Source organism: Parasteatoda tepidariorum, chromosome 2, assembly GCF_982258835.1.
Source record: "Parasteatoda tepidariorum strain Cologne lab strain chromosome 2, Ptep-v5.0, whole genome shotgun sequence".
In the NCBI taxonomy this organism is placed as follows: Eukaryota; Metazoa; Arthropoda; class Arachnida; order Araneae; family Theridiidae; genus Parasteatoda; species Parasteatoda tepidariorum.
The window spans coordinates 63,285,697-63,312,909 of record NC_141756.1 but is presented as its reverse complement, the minus strand read 5'-3'; the positions used below and the strand labels follow the sequence as shown (position 1 = coordinate 63,312,909).

The following is a 27,213-nucleotide window of genomic DNA, read 5'->3' as shown; positions in this document are numbered from 1 at the left end:
AAATATTGAGTACTTATATTCAATTAGTAGCTTGTAAATAAATAAATTATTGTTGTAATGATAGCAACTAGAATCAACATTTCCATTTGCTGAGATGGCTGTGCCTAGGATCAATATGCTTTGTATTGTTTATCGTTGAGTGCATGAAAATAGAATGTATTGATTTGAACATTTGGTTTGGAGAGCGTTAATTCGATTTATGTTTCGAACGTTACTGATAAACAATTCCAAGCTAGTTTTGTAAATTTAAAAGGTTTTACTGTCAAAATATTTAAAGCACAGAACATCTATTTAAAAGAGATTTTCATTGTAGTTATAACAATGACCCTAAATCCGATATTCAATCGCATGCTTGTGATAGGCGAACAGTTATTTTTGATTGTCTAGGCAGCAATACAAATATCCACTTAACAAAAGTGTAATTTTGTTTCATTTGTTAGCAGAAAACAATAATGGACAAATATCATTTTTAACGAAGCATTATAAACGTTTACGTTTTATTTACTCGATTTCTTATGGTGACTTTCTGGCCTTTTTGATCGTTGTAGTTTTAAGAAGTATTTTGAAAATTTCTAACTACAAGACAAGGGTGTTTCACAAACACACACACACAAAAAAATTAATGGATTAATTTTAGTTTTAAGATATTGAATATAAGCGGTTCTAAGTTTTAAAGCAATTGTATTGTATTGGTTTTAACCTCATGCAGTGTTTCCCAAAGTGTGGTACGCGTACCCCCAGGGGTACGGGAGCAGTTTAGCGGGGGTACGCATTCTTATGCAAAATATCTTGCAACAAACGAGAATTTCAAAAAATTTTATTTAAAAACAAAGTTAACCATGAAAATTTACGATTACGTATTTTTCTGCTGGCTATTTTTTGCAGAGTTAACAGTTAATAATTAGTGGTGTTAACAGCCAGTTGTGATTTTTAACTTTTGTGCAGTTTTTTTAAAGTAAAAAATGCATAAATTTTTTTATTAGTGGTACACAGCGTTACGAAAATTTAGAAAAGGTACACGAATGTAAGAAACAACTTTTAAAAGAAAAACAAATCAATACTTTATTAAAATTTACACACACCGTTATTCTAAAAACTCAAAATCTATATCGTACACAAGAACTGCTGTTGCCAAAACATGGAATACTAAATATGCAATAAGAAAATAATTAATGTTCACATGCACACTTTTACACTCGACCATCCTGACTTTCATCTTTGGTCTTAGGAGCGGGGTATTCAGCAATGGCAGCAAGTTTTCTTGGACCTGGTCGTATTCCATTTTTATCAATTACAAATCCCAAATACTCAATATCTGACATTCCAAATTCACATTTAGATAGCTTCAGTGTTACCCCAGCTTTTAGCAACTTTTCAAGTACTTGTCGAAGCTTCACTATCATATCATCAAAGCCGATCGAACCAAAGAATATATCGTCAATATAACACGATACACCGTTCCAAAGCAAATCACCCAAAGCTAATGACATCGCTCGCTGAAAAACAGGTGGTCCATTCGATAAGCCAAAAAACAAACGTGTAGGCTCATAATGTCCATCAGGAGTTGTAAAAGCTGCCTTTCGTGAGGATTCTTCATCCATTGCTATCTGATTAAATCCTTGACATGCATCAAGGATGCAGAATAAACTAAAACCAGACAGTCTTCCAAGCAAATCATCGATGCAGGGTAATGGAAATTTATCCTTAATTGTTTGTGAATTTAAATGTCTGTAATCAATTACCATACGATGATCACCAGTTTTTTTAGATACAAGCAAAACAGGACTACTGTATTCAGAAGAACTGTCACGAATAACACCCTGATCTTTTAATTCTTGAACGATTTCTCTTAAAACTTGTCTCTCGTAGTTCGAAGCTCGGTAGGGTGAACGAGAAACAGGTTTACTACCTGGTGTCTCAATGATACGCATTATAGTATTATTAATGCATCCTAGTTCATCTTGTTTTAAAGCAAAACACAGCCTAAATTCATTTAACAAATCGCATAAAATTTGCTGCTGTTCCTTATTTATTGATGGTCCAATTTTAACACATTCTCTATCGATAGGATTTCGCACAATTTCTTTTGCTAATAAAACGGCTGGGGTTGAATCCGCATCTTCTTTAACCATTGAATTGTAACTCTTTTCAGATACCAAATTTCCTCGCAAGATAACACGATTTTTCTTTAATTGTAATTTTACGCTACTAGGATTCACGACGGGCACTTGGGATTTACCATCATGGATAGCAAACGTAACATCCTTGCATAGACCATCTCGATCACTGCAGGAAATAAATCCGTTTTGAGATTTGCATGCACTGAAGACAGTTACCATTTGAACTGTACGCGGTTCAATCGCGCACTTTTCGAGGGTCTTCAACACAACCCTATCAGGCATTTCATTAATCTGGAAATCATGCAAAAAATCCAGCTCTTCCACGTGAACTAACTTGGACCTGCCTTGATTTCTAACCATTATTATCTCGGGTGAGTCAATGATGTCGTTTCCGATGAGAACATCCGGGCCTTCAAATGTATCATCAGTTACTACATAAAACAGAACTTCCTTCAGCTTTACCCTGTCTATAGTCACATTAAGTATGATAATTCCTAGTGACTCCCTTACACCTCCAATACCTCGAATTCGTGTAACTATGTTTTTATGAATATTTTTATTAAGCGTTTGTGCAAAACTATATTTTAACATAGATATATCAGCAGCCGTATCCATAAGAGCACTAGTATTTACTTCTTCTATGATAATATTCTTCGTTGTACTATTACTGGAACTGGGTAAAAACGAAACTGCATTGACTAATGGGAAAGACGCTCTCCTTGGACATTCCTTTGTACCATGTCCTTCTGTTTTGCAGGCAGTACAAAACTTTGGACGTTTTGGCTTTACACAATCACGGGCAAAATGGCCGGTATCATAACAATTGTAGCAAACAGTTTGATTATTAGTTGTACTTCGACTTGGCTCTGTTTGTTTGCCCTTGGCGATATTTTCTTCTTTCAAAAACTTATTGTTACTATATTTATTATTATACTGAATATGATTCTTAAAAACATCTTTGAGCTCAATAAATTCATCTACCTTTTCAGCTAATGTATAGGGTGAAATTATATGGGTCCACTGATCCAAGTAACGTTCTCGTATATCTGGCGGCACCCGAGCTTTCATTCGATCTGTGATGATCAGGTCTTTTAAACTCTCAAAACTACTTATTTTAAGTCCCGCAGTCCACCCATTAAAATACGTTTCAAGCTCGTGGTAATATTCTTTCCATGACTTTCCATCAGTATTCTCATGAGAATAAAAAAGTTGTCTAAATTTTTCAGGACTTAGTCTGTAGCACTTAAGCAAAAGAGATTTAACATAGTCATAATTTTCTGACTGTTCTTCTGGTTCTCTCATTATCATTTGGACAATTTCACTTGGTAACTGGTTAATTAAACATGCCATCCACAATGAACTTGGCATTTGTACTCTTTTCATTACTCTCTCGAAATGTACTAAATAAAGGCTGATATCCTCATTACTCGTAGAAAACTTTCTCAGTTGTGACTGCCAATCAACTTTTGGCGACGATGTTATTACTTCAGTTTCGACTACTTCTGAAGTTTTAGCAGCAATATCTAACTTCTTGAGTTCCAATTCATGTTCCCGATCGGCTTTTTCTTTTTCCAATGCATATGCATGTTGGCGATCGGCTTTTTCTTTTTCCAATGCATATGCATGTTGGCGCTCGGCTTTTTCTTTCTCTTCTTGACGAAGGCGCTCGGCGTCTTCAACTAAATTTTCTACCATTCCTCGAACCATTTCTTCATCGTATTTCTCGCTATTCAATATTAACTTTCTCAAGTCAGGGATTTTCAAAGTAGTAGAAGAAACATCTTCAGATAACTCATTAGCTAAGTAACGTAACTGATCTTTGCGAAGTCGCGATAAAAATGCCATTTCAAACTCAAAACTCAAAATTAATTACAGTTGCCTGTTTATCCCACTTCTGATAATGTAAGAAACAACTTTTAAAAGAAAAACAAATCAATACTTTATTAAAATTTACACACACCGTTATTCTAAAAACTCAAAATCTATATCGTACACAAGAACTGCTGTTGCCAAAACATGGAATACTAAATATGCAATAAGAAAATAATTAATGTTCACGTGCACACTTTTACACGAAAGTCATAAGTTTGGGAAACACTGAATGCATAGCGATGGCGATCTTCATCATATGTACGATATGAAGTTTCTATGAAGTCTATACGTATGTTTGAAACTTCATAGCTTTTTACGTAGAAACCTTTGCCTAGTTTTTTTATTTATTTTTTCAATTTAAGTTTCGCTGAAACTTTTTTTTTTAACGTTTCCGAACACAACTAGTATTTTCAACAGTTTGTTTCTTTATCTGTGATAATCTTCATTGTTGGCGCACTGAGTACCATTTCATTTCGTCGGGTGTTACGAATTATAATATATAAATAGTAATTACTTTAAAAAACGATTATGTATATAAAATTTATGTTTGAAATATTATATTGTTATACGCGGTAGATTTGTAGAATTCAAGGAGTGATTGTAATGTATGATACATTATGTTCACGATGATGTAAAAATACATCAATATGCTATTTTTTTTTCATTAACTTTTCCAGGTTGATTTAAAAAATTATTTATTAAAAATAAAAATTTAGGCATTTAAGGCTTTAGAAGGAGCATTCTAGGAAATGTCTTTATTTCAATTAGAGTATCATAGTATTCAAAATCAAGCCACGCACCACACAGATTCATTTACTTCTGTTGTAAAACAAAGAAACGTCGCGTCTTACTTGTCGGTGTGTCAGCACAGAAATTATGACATTAAATATTAGAGGTCAAGTTTAATATTGAGTGAGCAGTGGCCATATGATTGTTAAGTAGTGCATGAAAAGTGCAGAATTTTTAACGGGGGGGGGGGATTTAAGAGTTTCGGGTAGATCTCAACTAAGCAATGTGTTCTGCGTGATTCCGCAATGTTTTACATAATTCAGGAATTCTTTTGTTTGTTCTTTTCTCTAAACGCGCGTGCTAAGCTTAAAAATAATCCAGTTTCGCGTCTCATTAATAATTTAAGCAAGGGAATTCCGTAGAATAATTTTTTCTTCTCTCCCGCAAGATTGTTTGCTATTCTCATGGTGCCAAAAATAGAAAGTTCTATGTCGCTTGGGTACAATTTTTTAAAAATATTTTTTTTCTCTGTTTAAACAAACTTAATTTTTTTTTTATATATACTAAAAGATTAGAGAAATAAGACACGTTATTTTTCTTAAATACTCTTTTTCGTTTTTTATTTTAGTTGTTTAATGCGAAAAGAAATATCGTTGAGTTTATTATAAAGATTAAAGAAGAACTGAATTTTATGTTAATTGTATTAAATTAATTTTTTAAGTTATTTATATTTTACTAGTTATTATTTAGAAATTACTTTCATAGTTAGTTCACACCAGCATGATGTCCCATAAAAGTATCTTTTCTTTTGCATGTTTTCTTTCCTCATACAATAATATTTCAGTGTATGAATGTTTATAGTAAGGTGTAATAATTTGTTATTCAATTTTGTCTTATGATACAAAATAATATTTGTAGAAAACCCCTTATCATTTTGAGTTTTTTTCTTTCTATTTTTAAAAAACTTCAAAAGCTGTTCCAATCTGAAAATTGGTTAAAACTTTTCATATTTTTAAGATATTCAAATCATAGCGTTTTCATTAGTTACCAAATACGATTCACTACCAAGTTATGAAAAAAAAAAAAATTCGAATTTTTCCGTGCATGCTTAGTGTAAAAAACTACTTTAATTACTTAGATATTGCACTGTTTTCATCGAAATTTCTTTTAAATTTTAAAGCAAAAATTTTGTAAGTAATTTTAAATTGCTCTAAAAATGTTGTTTAATTTTATTGAATATTTTTAAAATTACAGCAAAAAGACGTAAGACAAAAAAAGAAGTTTTTTTTATTCATTATATCTACTATGATCATAATAGTAAAATTTTAATTTTCATAAATTTTTTTTTAAGTTATTGAACTGGACTTTTAAGTACTAATACAAATCAAAATTATCTTGTATCAATTTCCTTTCCTTTCAACTGAGTTCTAATTTGTGGCAGTATTCCAAAAAAAAAATTGTTGCGTGTATGATCAAGTTATTTCTAATCCAGGTTGGGTAATGTTGTAGATGTCGATAGAATCTAATCATGTCAATCGAACTGATACAGAACTGATTTCAGATAGGTATGAAATATGAAATTTTTTGTAAGTCAATATACTTTTTTCAGCTTTAAAAAATAGTCGAATTCTTAAGAATTATTTAATTAAAGCCGGGATTAATCAAACGAAAGAAAAAAAAAATTCGAATGATTTTTGTAAAATTTTTTGATCAAGTTAATAAAGTTATTGTTCATATCTGATATATTTGAGAAACTACAGGTTTTTGGTTTTATCTTACTTTAATATTCCAGGATTATGTAAAAGAATACAAACTAAAGATATTAAAATTTTGTCTTCATTATCTAGAATTTTCCCTTAGTTTCTATTAAAGAATTAATTTTGTGTCGTTCATTCGTTCAAATAATCGATTTCCCCTCAAATGTCTCATTAATTTAAAAAAAATAAATAAATAAACTTCAAGCTATTAGTTATTAATTTTTATTTTAGAAATTACTGTTCGAATTAAGTTTTATTCTGAAAATTACTGTTCAATGTTTCATTCTCCATAATAATTTTTATGCTGATAATTTATGAAAATGAAATTTTGAATTTGATAGAAATTTTTCAAAAATAAGGATTACAAACATTGTTTTAGTTCAGAATTTGATCATCTATAATCTCGCGAAATTAATTGCAAGGATAGAGACAGCGAAATCTGTAAACAGGGTTGAAAATAATTTCTAAACCCCGGCCATATGGGATCTGCTATGGCACATTTTAACTACAAAATTGCTTACCTGAAAATACTTGTAATACGATACTGAAACATTTAACTATACTTTATTTTTTGATCAGTTGATCTTTTAAGCCATGTATCCGCTATGTGGATCAGCTGTGCACTGATAAATTAAAAACAAAATATTGTTTATAACGTTTTAAATACTATTATTCCGAACGAGTATGTTTATGTCTAATGAATTTTTTTATTTGCAATTGTTTGTATTCTCGGTTGTTTTTTCCCCGCTTCTTAGGGATGTCACTATAAGTTTTTTGGCCATTTTTTCAGTAATTTTGAACGCATTTCGAATGATATTTTTCATTGTTTTTCGCTTTGCTTGCGAATTAATTTTTTTCTTTAACACTAGAAAGACTGAAATACCTGTATTGCCCAAAAGCAGTCAAATTGACTGCATTTGTGAAAGAATAACTAATGTATAAAAAAATTTGTTTGAAGTTAATTTTTAATATTTTTGATATTGTTTTCAGTTATAAAACAAGTTATTAGTAAATATTAACAATAAAAAAAATTATGTTGTACAAAAAGTCACGAAATTCTAAGAAATTGTGTCATCATTGTTTTTCTAATTGAAATTAAAAAGCAGTCAAAATTACTTCCTTAGGCAATCTAGTGTGAAAAATTTATGTAAAGTTTAAATTTAACTTAAATTTGTTATTTTTTAAAAAAATAACAAATTTGCTTTAATGACAAATGATGTTGAATGAAGTTTTTCAAGGTATAAGAATTTGTTTTTAGACAATAAACGTTCTTTCGATTTAAGAATATTTTCAATAAATATTTGATAATACAAAAAGCAATTTATAATCTTTTACTTTAACAGGTTTTTATTTTTTTCAGCATAAAATACAAATTTATTTTGTTACTTAATTTTTTTATTAAATTTATAAATGCAAGTTGCAATTTCTAATTTTTTTAAAAATTTTTTTATTTAAAACCAAAATTTTATGGAGCATTTTTCATTTTAAGATAATTTTTCATGCTTTCTTTTTTTTTTTTTTGTTGTTGCATTTTTTAACGGATTTTTTATGTTATCAACAGTTTTAGTTATTACTTAGACTAATTAAAGTTATTTTTGTTCTACGGTAGATTTAACGTTTGTCAGAATAACAATGCAGATATCTGTAGACGCATATTAAAAGTATGTTCTATCTAAGTAATATTTGTAGCCTTATTCTGATGTAATTTTGAAGCAAAACAGTTATTACATGTATTTTTATAAATATATAATACATCTACTAGTAATAAGATAATATAAATAAAATAATGGTGCATAATAATCTTCTCTAAGATTTAGCATTAATCAGTAAATTTAAAACTCTCGACTTCATGTTGTTTCAAGCCTAACTTTATTCATATATATTCTAACGTAAAATAATTTCGTTTGCTAAAACATTTTGTTTCATAACCTTCTCCTTCAGTTGTTTTAAAAGTTAGACAAAGGTGAAATTTTTGTCAAAGAAAATATTTTTTTTCTTCATTTGTTAAGGATATTTTTTAGGACATCAACATCTAGTTATTACGTAGACTATTTAAAGTCTATTTTTGTTCTATGGTAGATTTAGAGTTTGCCAGAATAATAATCCAGCTGTCGACGCGTAATAAAGGTGTAGTCTATTTAAGTACTGTTTCTAATTTTATTCTGATGTAATTAGAAAACAAAAAAACTACTAATATATGCATATATAATACATCTACTAATAATAAAATAATATAAATAAGATAATAGTGATATAATAATCTTTAAGGTTGGGCATTGATCAGTAAATATAAAATTTTAAACTTGACGTTGTGCTGAAGTGTTAACTTTATTCGGATGTATTCTAACGTAAAATAATTTTGATCATTAAAACACACTTTGTTTCATAACCTTCTTCAGTTATTTTAAGAGTTAGACAAAGGTAGTTTTTTTTTCAAAAAAAAGAAAAGAAAAAAATTATTTTTTTTATTTATTTATTATTATTTTTTTCAAGTACGGTAACTTCTATTGTGACCTAGTTGAAAACAACCATTCATTTTACTAAAAACTAAGGAATTCAACTAGTTTTATTTTTTAGTGTTTAGAAGAACGTTCTCGAAAAATTTCGTGCAACAAAAAGGAAAATATTGTATGATCTACCGAAAAAAATATTTATTCAGCGTCTGCTCTCTCTCTCTCTCTCTTTTATCATTTGCAATTAATGAGTTCCCTTGGGGCTATTGTAAAAAGTGTTGAAGCTTGCTATCGCTCTTGTTCCAGAAGATGGGTACTTGTGGAAGGGGTTTAACTTAAAAAGAAAAATGATGCGTGTAAAAATTCTATTGTAATTATAGATTCCGTTATCCCCACCTTTTTTTTTCCTTCTAAATTTCAGCTCGGATCAGAAATTTTCAAACACTTGTTTCCTAGTCGCTTTCATATGATTGATGATGTTAAAACTTTCTTATTTGCGGTTGCAATTTGTTCGCTACTTTAATCATGAACTTACAAAAGGTACTAAAATGAGAAAATTCAAGATTCAATTAGGAAAAAAAAAAAAATCCTCATAAACATAACAGAGGCCGTGGTTGCCCAGCGGTTGCAGAATTGAATTTCGGTCCGGAGGAGCCGGGGCTCGATTTTCGGTTCCACTAAAATCCCCCCCCCCCCCTAGTTTATAGTACATGTGATATACGTGCTCGTAAAATCTGCGGAATCGAAGGTTCTGTGGCCAGTTCATGAGCAGTATTATGGGTACAAGGATCTGGAGAAAATTTCCTTCCCTTTCAGATTTATGTCTAAGTTTAGGAAGTGGCCATCTCTCCGTCGGGTTATGAGCTAAGACGTATTTTCACCGTTGGTGCTGTCTTGCCAAAGGCTCTCTAGCCAAAGGCACATCTTCCTGACTTAATTCCCAAGAGGCCAATGGCTGGCTATGACGGGCAAAAAAGAATTAAAGAAGAAAAGTACAACACTATTTTTAACAAAGCATATACAAAGCACTGCATTAACAAAGCATACAATATTTTAGTTCATGCTGAATTAGCTAATTTGAGTAATTATCCCAGTTCGGTATTTCTTTTTCGAACATTAAGTTTTTAGTTGTTAGTTTTTGGTGTTCGTAAACTATGACGAAACTCATTTCTTGACATTCCAAATTCTCAGTTTTGTGCTTTACTGGGCGAAGACATATTAGAACAGAAGGTTTTTATTCTCATGATAGAATCGATTAAAAAGAAGGGAAAAAAAAAGATGTAAAATCAGCAGCAGGAAAATTATAACCGACAGTGTATTGACCAATTTAAAGTTGGCAGTATTAACCATTCCTCAAAAAGAATGCGAGCTGGGAGAAAATATTTAGCCACTTAACAAATATACGGACTTAATTCTGTTCTTGAAACAAACTTTTGAGAAATTTTGACTGAGAAGACAAACCAAAAAGAGTTTCAGAAAATTTTTTTTATGCCGTTTTTTTTAAATTTTTTTTTTTAAACAGATGCTAAATCTGTACTCAATCTATTTCTTGTTGTTGTTATTTTTGTAATTTGTGAAAGGGTAATACAGTTGCTTGTATAAATTTAATTTAAATTTAAAGAATGTGCTAATTTATTTAATTTTTTATATTTATTATAGTTTTGCTTTTTACGCAATGCCGTGATTACAAGTCAAGTTATTTTTTATTTTAAGGTTGGCAGGTCTATGGGCCAAAATAATTTTATTTTTTCTAAGTCAAAATTTAAGTTAAGAAAATTACGTCATTTGTGACAGTAAAGATTGATATACAATTGATTCACATAATGTTGTATTTTTTTATATTTTCGTGATTCAGTTTTGTACGAAATTATTGCAAAGGACTGCGTAATTTTCATTATTATTTGAAATAAAATATAACTCTTAATTTTAAATTTTATTATCGATATTATTTTGATTTTTCCACATTTTTTGTTTTTTTGACTCATTCACTATTTTTGAAACTTTTTCAAAGTTTTTTTGTACGTGACTTGTATATAAGCAATCATAAATCGTAATTATACTTAATAATACGTTGAACAAAAGTAATAATAATTAAAGATTACAATAAATTATAATTACAATAAATTATAATTACATCTTATCTTCATTACAATTTTAATTTTAACTGTACGTTAGTTTGATTTCATAGTTGTTACATTCCTGTAATCAATTACATTTTGTCCAACTCTAGCTATTGATTTTTTTTAAAATAATGATTTTAGTCCTGACATAAGATTTAATATGTCGTTGAATAAATGAAAATATCCGACTCTTTGCAAATGCCTCCGTCATTTTGAAATGATCTGGGCTAATTAAAAAAGTTTTAATATTTTCTATTCAGGCTTATTTTTCGGGAATATTAAAATTAGCTCGAGTGTCTTTAGGACAATTAAAATTATACACGAAGATTTACTCAATAAACTTAAACTGTGTAGCTTATACAATTAATGAGTTATATATTAATCGTGATGTTTCGAATGAACATCTTAAGCTTTGGATTTTATAATTTCTAATTCTAAAGCTCATTGCAAACGGCCCTAAATAATTAGGCTGATGGAACAATTAATAAATTTTTTCTTTTTTTCTTTTTTACAGCTTGTAAGTATCTGGGTCCATTTTAATATGGTTAAACTGTGTTCGACTGATTTGAAAATACTGAAGAATTTTTCAATTAGCCTGGTGTTTTGCAAAATGACGACGATTTTATAATGAGCCTACATCATATATCTAATATGCGTATTAGTTTAATTTATTTTCATGAAACATTCGAGTGGAGTACGCTAACAATATCGTAAAGAAATATATTATCCGTGTAAATGAACAATATCCGAACAATATTGTAAAGAAAAGTTATTATCCGTGGTATATGAGTTTCAGGACCTTGACATCAAGTAAGGTGTTTCAATAAAGACACTTATTTTCCCACGAAATATTATATTTTTAGGGGGTCGGGATGAAAATCCTTGCAAGAATAAAAAAAAAAACAGGCCAGCCGGAAGTGAGCTTTATCCCCCCCCCCATACCTCTTCCCTCTTCCGGGGCAACCAACAAAGTATTCCGTGTAACATTTGAAGATTAAAGCTGGTTCAAAAGTTCTATTTATTATTATTTTTTTTTTTACGCATCTCACTAGTTTTGAAATTCTTCCCAAGTTTTTTATACGTGACCTTGCGTACAATCACGTCCGATTGATGTATGAACTCTAGTCGTTTTAATTGTCTCTAAATTTTATTCTATTTCTATCTGATAACCCGGTGATAAGGTCGTTTGTGCATATTTTTGCATTGTGAGGTTCTTTTCAACTTGCTAATTCAGCGTGTTCACATTTGCTCTTTATACAAATATCATTAGTCTAAATACGAAAACTGTTTGACTTTTATTTTTATCGGTATTTCTATGTATTGCAAACAATTTTTGTATGTTTAGAACACAAAATCCAATTTTTTTTTAAATACCTGCCAATGAGTTTTGCTTTTAAAAACGCCTTATTATACGCTGAGTCGTTGCTTTGGGGAAGGGGGTGATGCAGGGGTCAGATAACCCCATGTTGAGTCCCCCTTTTCATACTTGTTAAAATATATCTAACAGGATAGTAGAAGTGTTTTCCTATTCTATGATGAAGGTGTAAGAAAATTGTCATCCGAGTTAACGTGTTACTTCTAATGAGAAAAAAAAAAAAAAAATGAAAGTAAATAAATAAAAAAAATGAAAGTAAATAAATAAAAATGTGTTGCTTCTCATTTTAGCTAATATGAATTAGAAAATATGTTAGCTTTTTTTTTGTATGTATTTATTATAACTTTTTAAAGTAACGAATGTTTATAGCGTAATATATCGCCTCTTCTCCGCGAAATTCCGTTTCTTTTAGCTTGAGTTCCATTAAAAGAATTAACATTTCAGAAACAGGAAAATTTTGCTGTATTGAACTGGGAGACCATCCACAAAATGTACTAAAGTGTGAGAAATATCTGTTCCATCCGATTTGTTGTTTCAGAATTTTTATGACACTTTAATATAACATAGAAAAAAACTTAGCGGATTAAAATTTCTTTAGCATGAATCATGAAATTAAAAGGTGAGGTGTAGTTCATATACTTATTTTACTGTATTTAAAAGATGCATAAAATTTTCTATGATGAAAAAAATTTGTTTCAAAAATAAGAATGAATCTTTTCGCATAGTTTAATTATAATGATTTTGATACAATGAATATTTCGATGACCGAAAATTTTTGATATTATAAAACTGTGGGGTCATCGACAATTTTTTTTTTTTAATAGGTGCATTCAAAATTAGTGAAACACTTTTACAAAAATATATTAAGTGATAATTGAAAGTTATTAAACTGTAACACAATTTAAACAGGATATTAAATCATTAGATTTGACGTCTTAGTAAGATTGAAAAAAACAACAATTGTTTTCAATTGGTTGTAATGTAAATAATGACATTTTCAAACAGAAGAGTCTTATAACTTGAAGTGAAATTACTGAATGTACTTATAAAAATATTTTTGTGATTTAATTTGCATATTAATTAATACGGAACAGAAAATTTGCTCTTCAGGTGTGCAGTAATTATGTGTGTTTATATATAATTTCTGCATTATGTGTTTATATATAATTTATTATAATTTTAACACTTAATAATTTCTTGCTGCTCCTTTATCTTAGAGTTAGCCTACTTCAGGAGAGGAAAAAAACAAATGTGTTTCTAGATTACCAGAATTAATTTATACTAATTCTCATAACTCAACTTAAATGGTCCAAAACTCAACTCAAAATATCAGTTTACTCTCTTTTTCTCCATAACATTTTAATTGTTTTTGCTTTCTTCTCTTAAAATAAATAAAATGGAGGATTAGACAAAAGTATGATTATGAAACATTATAAAGTAATGAAAATGCCATGAAGTAGCAGCGTAATTAATAATAGTAAAAGGTCATTCTTTTCCATGAATTATTTCAATCATTAGTTTAAAATTATTGCTCTTCTGTGACTCGACAGACCTGGGTGGGCCATGGCCTTTGCCAGAAGTTTGCTTCAGGCATCTCTACATTTGATCATTCTCAACATAGGCGATCCATCTTAGGTTCTCCCCAAGGTCTTTATCCCATGGGTTTCTCTAAAAAGACTTTCTTACACATCGATTTTCACGCATTTTTGCCAGCTGAACAATCCATTTAATTCGTTAGATTTTGATGAATTTTACAATAAAATTCTTTAAAATTCCTGTAAAGCTCTAGATTTTTTCTTCTTTCCCATTCTTCCATTAATTTCCACTATTGTTGATTCTCTGAAAACTGATTTGTTTTTGTAAAATTTCGGTAAAGGAGTTATAATTTAGGCATTGTTTTTTTATTTTACAATTTTATATCTTTTTTTTCTAAATTTTTTTAATTTTTTTTATTTCTCAAATGACCTTTTTTTTCTTTTCTTTTTCTTTGTTAGGTCTTTGAATATGGAGCAAGAAGCAAAGCAAAAAGAGAAAGAAAGAAATGGCCAACCTGACAGTAGTAAGTATATTATGAAGAGAGTATTTTTTCTTTATTATTATGTTTTTTTAGTGACTTTAAATATTCTTAAAAAATTTAATCAACTGAAGATGGTTTTAATAATTTATTGTAATTCATGCAATAAAACACTTGCAAAATTAATTATGAAGTGTAATTTTATCCCTTTCTTTCTAATTATAAAAGCACTCTAAACTATTTAAATGAATTTCAATTTTGAGTGAATAAAAAAATAAATATATAAGTGAGTTAAAAAGAAAAGTATTACAATAAAATTTTTCTTTTGACTTTTTTTTTGTACAAAACCATTCATATAAAATTTGATGATTATAAAATGGAAATTATAAACTCCGAAGCAATGATAAAATACAAAATTCAAATTAGTGATTTTCAATGTTGTTTGATCAGCAGTATCTTTTATCAACTGCATTGTCAACGACTTTAGGGCCTCATCAACTCTCCATAGCTCATGGAAATGCATTTTACTCTGATTTACCACTCTTGGCCGCAGTTGTTTTTCTTGTTCTGTTTTTCATCTTTATTTTTATTTCACTCTCTGCTACTGCAGTTTTTCTAGTTTTGTTTCTTACCTTTATTTTCCATTTTTTGTTTGCAACTTCGTGTTTTATATTCCATATTATTTGTTTCTTCTCATTCACATCTGGCAAGTCTTGAGAATAGGCACCTATTTTTAAGAGCTTGAAACATGTCAGCTTTTAATTCCATCTGCATGTTTTTGAAGCCAATTAAGTTTTTCGATAAGTAATATCTTACCATTTCAGTTTCTTGGGATTATTCATTTAATTCTTTCTAGTTGTTTAATTTCACTGATTTCATACATGTATTTTTTTTCTTAATATATATCTTAAACTTGTAATAAATTGTAAACCCAGTAAATGTGTATGTATTGTCATAAATTGAACTATAATTCATTTTACCAGATTGTTAATTTTATAATGAGATATTTAAATAGTTTTATTATATGCACATGAGGGGAGAGTTGCATCGACAATGTCAACCTTTATCTGTGAAAATGTACTCCGACATAGAATCGAGTTAACATGTCTTATATACTAGTGAATTGGAATTGTATTTCTGTAGTGGTAGATGCACTACAGTACTTCCCCACCAGAATTTTTTCTGCGATAGAATTCGATGAACAAGATACCACTAGTTGATTCATTGGTGTTTTCTGAGAAGCTGGGAGAGCTGTATTATGATCACCATAGTACTTTTGAGTGCTGATCGTGAGAGCTGTATTCAGGTTATGTATGATAGAGACTGAGTAGCAACCGCGCGAGGAGGTGGATGGTATCGCAGTCACAAACAGCAAGTCAACTGTGCAATGTAAACTATCCATCTTAGTAGGCTTGTTCAAATTGAAGTGGGCATTTCTGTCAAGGTAGGCATGTTCAAATCACGCCTGAAGTTCACCAATGTGGGGATAGTAACATCAACAATGTCAACCTTCATCTATGAAAAGGTACCCTGACATAGAATTGAGTTAACGTGTCTTATATATAGAACTGGAATTGTACTTTTGTAGTGGTAGATGCACTAACAGCATATTTTGACAAAGTGTATTTCAGAGAATTTAGGTAATATTTAAAATGTTACTCAAATATATAAATTACATTTAACATTTTAAAAAAACGCGTTAATATTTGAAAATTTATTCTTTTATATTTATTATAAACTGCACGCTTTATCTCTGAATAAAATTTAAAATTCATAAAAAATTGTAGTCATTTAATAAAAAAATTATGATTTCAATTCGATTATTTGAATTTTTTTTAAAAATAGATACTGATTTTTCTCAAATCCTGTATAAAATACTGATATATTTCATTGTTTTTAGATGTGCAAACTTTGGACACAATGCAGGCATTGTGTTTACCTCTGGGAGCCTCAATATCACTTCTTGTCATGTTTTTCTTTTTTGACTCAATGCAGATGCTTTTTGCTATATGTACAGCAAGTAAGTGGTCAATTTATTAATTCCACCTGGTCAGTTTATATACTTAAATGAGTTAGCAGCAAATGTACATAGAATAAAATACACCACTTTTCATTTTTATACAGCATTTTCAATCATTATATAAATCAGCTTTAAAATGTTAAAAATGTTCAAATTTTAAAAGATTTGTGAATTCCATTTTTTTAATATTCTATGTCGTACGAATTATTTTATCAAGCATAAGTAAGGATTTTAAAAACCACTCATGTATAATTAATAGTGGCCACTCAAATGCTGCTAAAAAAATTAATTATTCAAATGCCTAATTCTAAATTTGTTGTCGTAAAAATATAAGAATAATCTGTAGCATCAACTGTCACGAAAATGATCTACATAACTTATTTACAAAATTTTTTAACAAAAATGTTTTCTCTTTGATTATTGTATCTTATAATATTTGCAATAAATTGATATATATTTACTTTTATGATGTAAAAAGAACAAAATTACATAGTTGTGGTCAGGAGTTTTTCAAACCCTTGCTTCAATCTGATATTTCTTTTATAGTAATGAAAGTATATAATTTCATTTCTTAAAAGTTGTTTTAAAATCTAATTTTTTCATCTGTGTGTAAAATGTATACATTGATGTTAAAAATCTAAAGAGTAAAGTTTTTAAATGTAAGTTTTTATCTAAGAGGTAAAGTTCAACATTGCTAGTTGGTTTTATTTTTTTGTTAATGTTTTTTTTCCCCTCCAGTTTTTAACAGTCGTGTAAAGTGTGATGCTTTATGAAATTTTTCTGTTTTTTTAAAATCTTTTTTTTTGAAAAAGATTTTTTTTTTTGATTCAGTTCTTTTAATTAAAAAGCATTTACATAAGAATTATAAGTCTGAGTTTTAATTATGAAATATTATTTTATAAATTGAGCATTAATTAAACTATTTTATTTCAGTCATAGCAACTATTGCATTAGCCTTCTTACTGCTGCCAATGTGTCAATATATAATTCGACCATGCTCTGATGGAAATAAGTAAGTGCAATTTCTCATTACTTTATTAAACGTTTAATTTAAAATTTTCTATTTAAATATTTAAATTCTTTTTGCCTTTTTTATGGAAAAAAAATTATATTGTTTAAAATATAAGTTAGGATTAGATTTAAAAAAAAAAGATTTAAATACTCAGTTCAGGGTCGACAAAAAATTTAGTTGAAATAAAATTAAATTATAAATAAGAACTAAAAACTTATTTTAAATACACCAGAATCAAAATTACATGCATAAGTTATGATGTTCTTATGATTGCGATTTATGCTTTAATTTTCTTTGGCATTGTTCTTTACATTTTGTTATGTTACTCCTTATATTCTTAGCTTACAATTTCCAAAAGTCCTGTTCCAAACTATTATTACTTTATATAGATGTACTTTGTTTCATTTTTCAAACCTGCCAGTATTTTTTTTTAAAAATTCATTTGTTGTATCTCTCTCTCTCTCTCTTTTTTTTTTTAAATAAAAACATTTTTTTAAAATTTTAATCTTACAACAAATTATAGCTGTTAGAGCTATAATTTGTTAGAAAGTTATAAATGGAAAGAAACATTTTTCTTACATCTCTTGCTTTTTCTTATATTTTTAATATAATAAAAAAACTTAATCAATGACTTAAAATTGTTGTTGTTTTTGTAGGATGACTTTTTGGTATGTTTCATTTTAATATTTGTTTGTATTATGTTTTTTACAAGCATATATTTTATTGTAATGTAATATCTCTTCAGTTTATTTAGATGCTTTAATTTTTTTTAAATTTTTTGTAACCAATTTAACAGGTCATCATTATACATATATATTGCATAGCTTGTAAAATTAAGTATCTTTACATTAATAAAACTCTATAAAGTTTTATTTTAATAAAGGATTTTTTATAAGAGCTATGTTATAAATCATTACTAAACTGCTAAACAAATGATGGTTTCATTAAAACTAAAATGAATCAAGTAGTATTTAATATGTTTTAAAATCTATGAATAATTTTATTGTTTGATTTTATCTATTTATTGTTGCACATATATATGCAGACTTTTGTGCTTTCTACAAAATATGGTTTATCAGACCATTGTTGAGAATCAGATAGCACAAGTTAAGAGAACGATATCACAAATATACATCCTGGGTAATGATGGGATTCAAACACGCTACTTCCATGCTACAGAACATTAAGTGGAAGGGCAAGATCACTCTGCCTTTTATGAATTAGTTGAGTTTTTTGCTTAGTAAAATATTTAAAATAATTTATAATTGCCGAAGTAACAAAACTCTTTTGTGCTTTCTTTAGAGAAAAAAAAGTTTATAACAGATTTAAAGTTGTGATTTTTTCTGTACTTGTAAATGATACATCAGTATCCTATCAAGGATGGATCTCTGAATGATGAAGTATTGGAAAATTCTGCCTCATATATATATATATATATATATATATATATATATATATATATTATATATATATATATATATATATATATATATATATATATATATATATATTAAAAAAGTATGAATGTTAGAGTTATGTTTCAAACTTTCCAGGACTTGGAGTAATATGTTACCGAAAAACTCTTTAGTATGTCTTATTTCAAATAAAAACAAAAGTTTGATATTAAAATTGAATATATGATTCTATGAATGTATAATTTATAATATCATTTTCCAGATAAATTTATTATTAACTTATAGACAGAAAGACACTTTGGGCAACAAAATTGGATTTTTATGTATTTAAATTTGTGTTTTTATGTTTTAGTTTGTTTTATGTTTGCTAACTATTTACCTTAATCTATGGGAATAGTTTCAAAGCTTTGCAAAATTTGAAGGCAGAATTATCTTTCTTTTGAAATTATGAGTGCAGAGTTTTCCTATACTGTTTGGAGGTCAATTTTTCGATACTGGATGACTCATTCTTGAAACCACTTTCTTTTTTTTCTTTTTGTAGAATATCATTTGGGATGTGTGGAAGATTTACTGCTGCAGAATTAATTTCATTTGCTTTGTCAGTTACTATTGTATGCATTTGGGTTTTGACTGGACATTGGCTATTGATGGATGGTAAATATTGTTGATTAAATCAATTTTTTTTAATGCATTATTAGAAACTGTGTATGAAATTTCCAGAAAAATAATAATTTTTTCTCTTTCATTTACAGCTATGGGAATGGGGTTGTGTGTTGCTTTCATAGCATTTGTCCGCTTGCCAAGTTTAAAAGTTTCTACTCTTTTACTTACTGGACTTTTAATTTATGATGTATTTTGGGTTAGTATTTTTTTATTATTTTAGATTAGCTCTTTTTTTTTCTTTCTTTGATATTTGAGATCTGTTTGGAAAGGAATATTTGCTACGATTTGTTGATGTTGTTTTCGGTGCACAAATATTATTATTTTTTAATAAATTCTAATATTTATCATTTGGATATTTAGGATAATTTTTATTTATTTGTTTTATCTTCTACTTTAAACTTTCTTACATTTATTTATTAAGTCTCAGTTGTTTTGTTTATTTAATATCAGATTATGTAATTGTATTTATTTATTTTTTGAATGCTTAGATATTTCTTTTTCAAATTAGCTTCATTGCATTGTTGTTGGCAGTTGATTTTTTACATAATAATCGGTTTTGTAATTATTTTATAGGTATTTTTTTCATCATACATATTCAATGCTAATGTGATGGTAAAAGTTGCTACAAGACCAGCAGAAAATCCTGTAAGTGCATTTATTATAAGATTATAATAAGTTATTTTTATTACTTTTTGTTATTAAATATTAGATGTTTGTTACATTTTAAATGTTTTTTCATGTTATTCATGTATTATACTTAGTAGATTAACTTTACTTAAACTATGCTTTCATGTGCACATTTGCATATATGCAATCTAAATATTTTCAAATTTTTTGACTTTTCCATAAAATTTATTTTATTAATGACATAATGTTATATCAAACTTAAACTTATTTTAGGTTGGAATTGTAGCAAAGAAACTGCATTTGGGTGGAGTTGTACGAGAAGCTCCAAAATTATCACTTCCAGGAAAATTAGTATTTCCCAGGTTATAATTATCTTTTTCTCCATATTTTGTATAATTATTCTTAGTTTTCTTCTTTTAATGTGTGTATTTGTTAATACATTTTTCAAAAAGTCTTTAATTGTATTAATATAACAATTGCTCTTGTTAAATTATTTAAATTGAAGTTAATAATGTACTACAGTGAAACTTCTAGGAAAGACCACCTCTATGTAGTAAGACCAAATAAATAAATATAAAAAAATATCAAAATAAAAAATTTAACAAAATAAATTAGTAGATTAAAATGTATTCAAAATATTTCTGTAGGGCTCTTATTTAGATTGCTCTTTTTGACGATACAACCTTATATTGCAGTCCGAGTGCACTAAAGATGATTCAGCAAGTTCTTACATTTTTGTAACTTTTTTAATTTTTGTGCAGTTGTCAAACCTTAAACTTTTCTTTTGCTATAGGCTGAAAACCCAGGTCTTCATTTAATATAACTTGCATAGTTTTTTTCTTCTGCAGCCATTTTATTAGCAATTTATTCAGTTTATAGCTCTCTATATAAATGTTCTATTAAACCCAAGCGATTTTAATTGCTTAAAGATTCTACCTTGCAGAAAATCCGTGATCAGAAAACTGTTTAAGTAACAACCTTTTCAGGGGTCTGTTTAGAAGAAATTTGGGCCCGTTAACGGACCCTTCACAAAAATGTATATGATGGTAAAGATTTTTTTTTGAGGGAAAAATGTATTATAATTTAAGTTAATATATTTTTTAATAGTCTTCTAATAAAATCTTTTCATTTTGAGAAAATCTTGAGCAGAGGGAAAAAATTGACTAATGTAAAATGCATTCAATAACATTAATATGAATTGAATAATTTCTCTAAATAAAGAAGTATTAGTTAAAAAAATGAAGAATAAAAATTTGTTGAGATGAATTGTTGCTATGAAAATTTGTTGAGAGGTCATGAATTTTTTTTTTTTTGAACCTAGTTGACACCCTGTTTTTTTAATTGCACAAACAGATTGTTAGAAAAATTATTTAATTTGATTTTCCTAGAATATATATTTTTTCAAGAAATGTAATCAATTACTAATAATGGTTGAATTTCAAAGTTAAGTTTTAACTTAGTTATCTTCATTTTAATGCAATTTTTTTCCCCCAAACAGCTAACTCGTTTTATGTTCTATAATTTTTTTATTCCATTTTAGTATGCACAATAATGGCCACTTTTCAATGTTGGGACTTGGTGATATTGTGAGTTATAATTTTCTTTTAATCTATGGTTATAGAATATTTTTAATGCTCTTTTAGTACTTGGTTTTTTAATTTTGTATTCATAATTTTGTTTTTATACACAACTATTAAAATCATTCTTTTATATATAATACTATAAAATGATAATTTTTAAGGTCATTTTTTCCATAACAGATAAATTTGATAGCCTTTAATTTTCTTGTAACAGAATTTTCAAGCATAATATTCAGGTGTCAATTTTTTCTGGAAATTTCACTTTAAAATAAATTTTTATGAAAAAGGGAAAAGTTTAATATGAGTAAAAATTAGTAATATATGTAAGTTAAACTTAGTGTTGCAAATTAAAAATATAAATAATTCCACAATTTCTTATGTATTTTTTAAAAAAAATCTCTGTTAAAATTTTTTTAAAATTTTTCTTTGCACATGTTCACATTTTATTTTTGGAATACTATCATGATCTAATAATATTTTTATTTTATCTTTCACCTGGACTCAAATATAAAAGGTGAACAAGGGAAGAATCCCTTCTATTTATTTGGATGAAAAAGATCTTAAATCTAGTTCAAAGCTACTAAAACTTCATAATAAAAAGCAAAAACTCATTTTCTTTACATAATTATAATTGATAAATTCTAAAAATTGCTAATTCTTGCTGCTCGGATTTTTTTTGAATACTGTAAAACTAACTTAGATTGTATTTAATGTTTTTAAATTTTTGAGTAAATTGCAAGAATCATCGAATTAAAATAAACATTGTTTGAAAACCAAGCACATTACAATTTAAATCTTTTAATTATATTAGTTAATTTTTTATTAGTCTTTTGACTCTATCCTTTTTGTGTATACTTTTTGGATAAAAATTATGTAATACTAATTCATAAATTTTAGGTAATGCCTGGTCTTTTGCTGTGTTTTGTGCTACGATATGATGCATATAAAAAAGCCCAAATTTGTTCAGCTGAAACAGGAGTTCCTCCACCAAATCAACTTAACAAAATATCATATTTTCATTGTTCCCTCATCGGATACTTTCTAGGTAAAAATATGAATTATTTTAAACTAAAATTAATGAACCTAACTACTACAAAATTTTTTTATTTTAAATATGTAGTTTTATTGTAAGACTTGATATTAAATTGTACAAAATTTTGTACATTTGGCAAAAAAAAAACTCAATAACGTTTGATCTAGTAATCAGATCTTTACATGCTAAGACTAATTCTTAATGGTTTAACGGGTTGATCTCAGATATGCCAATTAGTGCAGACAATATTTTAAGTTACCAAATGAAACACAAAAATGTTCAGTCTTTGAATGAACATGTCTTTTTTTATGGCTTTGGATTTCATACCCTCGAAATATGGTTTCAATAGTTTGGTCAGGAATGGTCCAAAACTTGGATCCGAAATGCTAATTTTAATTTTTGCGTATTTTGCTATATCTTGAGAAGTTTTTAAGCGAATTAATAATTTTTTGATGCAATTATAAAATTTGTTTATCCAAAGAATTCTATGCAAAATTTAATTTTTAATGATTTGTTAATTTTTATTAACTTATTTAATAATAGTAAAAAATGTTTTGGTAGTATTCAAACTTTTACATCATTTTAAAGAATGTAATTTTATATGTTAAAATATGAAATTTGAATGAAAACAGCCTAGTAGTTATATTAATTATAATTGAGTTACCTTTTTCTTTAAATGTATTGAGCCCAAGAATAATGAATGTTGGATTTGTAAACTTTCTTTTAGGTCTACTGACTGCCACAGTTTCATCTGAAGTATTCAAAGCAGCTCAACCAGCATTATTGTATCTTGTCCCTTTTACTTTGTTGCCCTTACTCACTATGGCATACCTCAAAGTAATTGTTTTTTTCTTTTCTTTTACGGGACTTTTAATGACTTTCATTTATCTCAAACATTAATCTTAGATTCAAGTTAAATTAACTTAATTCTTTAGTTTAAGTTAAACTTGAGAGTCAAATCAATTAAGAAGTATTCTACACCAACTATAATATTATTAAATTAAAAGAACAATTATAAATTTCTCGGAAGAATCAATAATTAAAAATAGTCTCAAGATTTTATATTTTTTGATATTATTCATTGCTGAATATATATAGCTTGTAATTAAAAAAAAACTTTATATTTTGTTTTGTGAAATTTCTCATTTTAACCTAGTATTAATAAGTAATTGTCAGAAACAGAAGTTCACAAAATAAGAGTATTAATACTTGCATTTTTTTTTTACTTGGCCATAAATTAGCGAAAATTGTTTTTAAAAAAATCACTAGCAGAAAAAGAATGATTTTTGTTTTGTTTTGTTTAAATTATGACTTGAATATAATTATTATAGATGAAAGTTTGTAGATTTCCAATCAAATATATAAAAATAAACTAAGTTTATTATTAAATTTAAAAAAAAAAGACAAAAAAAGGAAAATAATTTTAGTTAAAAGCTTTGTTTAATGGGGTAATTTGTGGTTTGTCTTTCTTAATATGTGATATATAAGTAAAAAGAAGTTTTTGGCTGAAGGATATGTACAACTAAGCAGTGCAAAAGGATAATTCAGTTTTATGATGCTCCTGACATACATCATCTTTGCCTAGATATACATTTAATATTAAGGGAGTACATACTTTTAAATTCTTTCTGTGAAACATGTAGATTATTGTAATTGTTTCGTATCAGTGAAATAATATTGTAGTTATTATTTGGAGAGAATACTTAAATATATTTTTAGTATGCCGACTAATAGTATGATTGAATATGGATTATTATGATGATAAATTTTAGAAATTAAGTTTCTAAATTTGGGAAGTAGGGAGCAATTATTAGGTAATTTGCTTTTAAATTTTAAATATAGGAGACTTATGTTCACTTTTAGTTTTAAAACTGAATTTATTTTAAAATTAATACGAAATTGTGTATAGTAGCAAATTTAAAAATTATTGCTTTTAATAAATATTTTTATTTTATTGAAAATAATTTTGAAAGTTAATCTTTATTAAATAAACAATAAAAGTTTGTATGTTTTGAGTGTTGAACCTATTAAAAGTAGTAATTGTATCCAGTATTAAGTAAAATGTATATCAAAATTTTTAATACGTTAAAAGACTTCCTATAAAAATTAAATTACTATCTACAAATGGATTGTATTTTTCATTATTCATCAATATTAACTTGAATAAATATTACATTTATAACATTCTCATAACTACATTAGCTCCTTGTTATTGTATATAAAAAAAAAAAAAAAAATGAGAGTAACTTGTAATAGCAAAAAAATATTGTTAAAATGTGCAATTATATAACAATTGTATTTATATAAACTAGCATATTAGTATTAATTATAACTTAGCAGTAATAAGAACAATAAATAATTTCCATTTGATGTTTTTTCTTTCCTGCCTCTGTATGACATTGATCATTATGATCAATGCATTAAAGGATGCATTGCTGAGCTTCTAAAAAATAGTAAAGTGTTCAATGCGCCTTGGTAGTTATGCATAAAATCTGAGTAATTGTTTTTCTTAAGGATATTTTTTCTACATTCATGAGAAGTAAAAGAATTGTTAGTGTATATATGAATATTAATTTATATTATTTGTCATGAATATAAAGCTGTGAAAAATAATATATATTCAAATTCATCTTATAATGAAGGACTAGTATATTTTCTTTATGTTATTAAAGTATGCATTATGTTAAATTATTGAAGAATGTTTGATTACTAACTGAAATGTTTCCATATTTAGGGTGATCTTCGACGTATGTGGAGTGAACCATTTATAGTAACAATACCATCTAAGCACCAAGAAGTTTGACAAAACTTTAGTGGCAGTTTCTTTTTTACATTTAAAGTTACTGCTGCTATCTTTTCTACCATGTACAGAATTCTTAATTTAATAATGAGTATGTTGGACTGTCATGAAAGAATATTTATACACTGACTTGTTGGGTTATAATCATTTACGACCGGTTTATTTACTTTATGATTAGATGAATTCTTATTATGTTTTTTTTAAAGTATTTTAATTTTTACTTTTAAGAGGCCTCTTCCCTCATGGCTGAATACTGAGGGATGTAAACTAAGTTGGAAATTTTTAACCCACTGGCGGTTTAGCAAATGGGCAAAATGTTTCGCCCCAATACACCACTTTTCTATCTAATAACATGGGAGAACCGATTTTGCTGTGCAGAGAAGACTGCAGCTTAAAATACGATTTTTTTCGTGCAGAACCGACAGTAAGTTAAATATGCTTTTACTGGTCTTTATTTATTTTCACAAACAAGGTGATTATTGTTATTTTCATCCCAATATGATTCCATGCATTTAAAATAAAAGATTAAAACTCTTATCGGAATAGGAGAGACACTAAGAGTGTTTTAGAAATAGCTTTTGATTCTTTTCTTCTCAAGAAATATAGCTTTGCAATTTTGCAAATGTAATTTAATATTGTAAGACTGTTTAGATTTTAGAAAAATATCTTTGTTTTTTATGTAAAGAAATTTAGCTTGTTTTTGTTGGTTTAAATAAAAATGATAAACTTCTATGCAGGTGTAGGATGTTGAATTACTTATCCAAAACTACTAACTGTATAGTTATGTTATTTATAATTTTTAAGAAAAATTGCAAGAATTTACACCCCATAATGAGTTATTTATCCCAACCATTTAAAGGAAGGCCTTTATTTTAATTTTATTTAATGGGCTTTATGTTGTAGAATTATACATTATCTAAAGTTTGTTTAGGGGAAAAAAATCCAACCCAAAATGGGTAATATTTCACCCTATAATGAGTTGTTTCTCCCAACAGTTAAAAGGAAGGCCTTTATTTTCATTCTATTTAAAGGGTTTAATGTTGTAGAATGATACTACATTAAAGATTGTTTAGAAGTAAAAAAAAAAAAACCCAACCTAAAATGAGTAATTTTTCTCCCGATAATGAGCTATTACTATCAACCGTTTAAAGGAAGGCCTTTATTTTCATTTTATTTTGAGAGTTTTATGTTGTACAATGATACTACATTATCTAAAGTTTGTTTAGGGGAAAAAACTCAACCCAAAATGAGGGAAGATGGCTTTTATTTGAATTTTATTTTAAATTTTTATTTATAAATAATTATAACATTAATTTAAACTAATAATTTCTAAATGTCTTAATCATATCTCTGATTTTGATATTTAATTAAGTAAATAATGCTTTACTTAACGTTAATACTTATGTTTTTTAATTAATTGGATTAGATTACTTATATAACTTGGCTTATTAATTTTTATGATGTCACAAGTATATATGCACGGTTATTCTGACACAAAACCTGCTAATTGCATTTAGAAAAACTTATATGTCCTATTTTATCATGCTTTACCTCTTTTAATTTCAATAGGAATGATTTTTCTTTTGTTTACTTTTTTTATCAGTTCTTAAACATTTTGATTTT

At 27.4% G+C, this 27,213-nt stretch overlaps 1 protein-coding gene across 1 annotated transcript in view; it reads left to right on the top strand.

Annotated features, from left to right (window-relative positions):
* Positions 1-26,680, top strand: part of SppL (signal peptide peptidase-like protein) — a 36,263-nt gene extending 9,583 nt beyond the window's left edge. The window contains exons 3-13 of the mRNA XM_016054603.5: positions 14,421-14,485; positions 16,341-16,460; positions 17,394-17,472; positions 19,429-19,541; positions 19,640-19,746; positions 20,124-20,195; positions 20,451-20,539; positions 21,718-21,763; positions 22,655-22,802; positions 23,518-23,627; positions 25,525-26,680. Coding sequence (XP_015910089.1) covers positions 14,421-14,485; positions 16,341-16,460; positions 17,394-17,472; positions 19,429-19,541; positions 19,640-19,746; positions 20,124-20,195; positions 20,451-20,539; positions 21,718-21,763; positions 22,655-22,802; positions 23,518-23,627; positions 25,525-25,593 — 1,018 coding nt within the window. The 3' untranslated portion in view covers positions 25,594-26,680. The remainder of the gene's footprint in view (positions 1-14,420; positions 14,486-16,340; positions 16,461-17,393; positions 17,473-19,428; positions 19,542-19,639; positions 19,747-20,123; positions 20,196-20,450; positions 20,540-21,717; positions 21,764-22,654; positions 22,803-23,517; positions 23,628-25,524) is intronic.
* Positions 26,681-27,213: the final 533 nt, after the last annotated feature.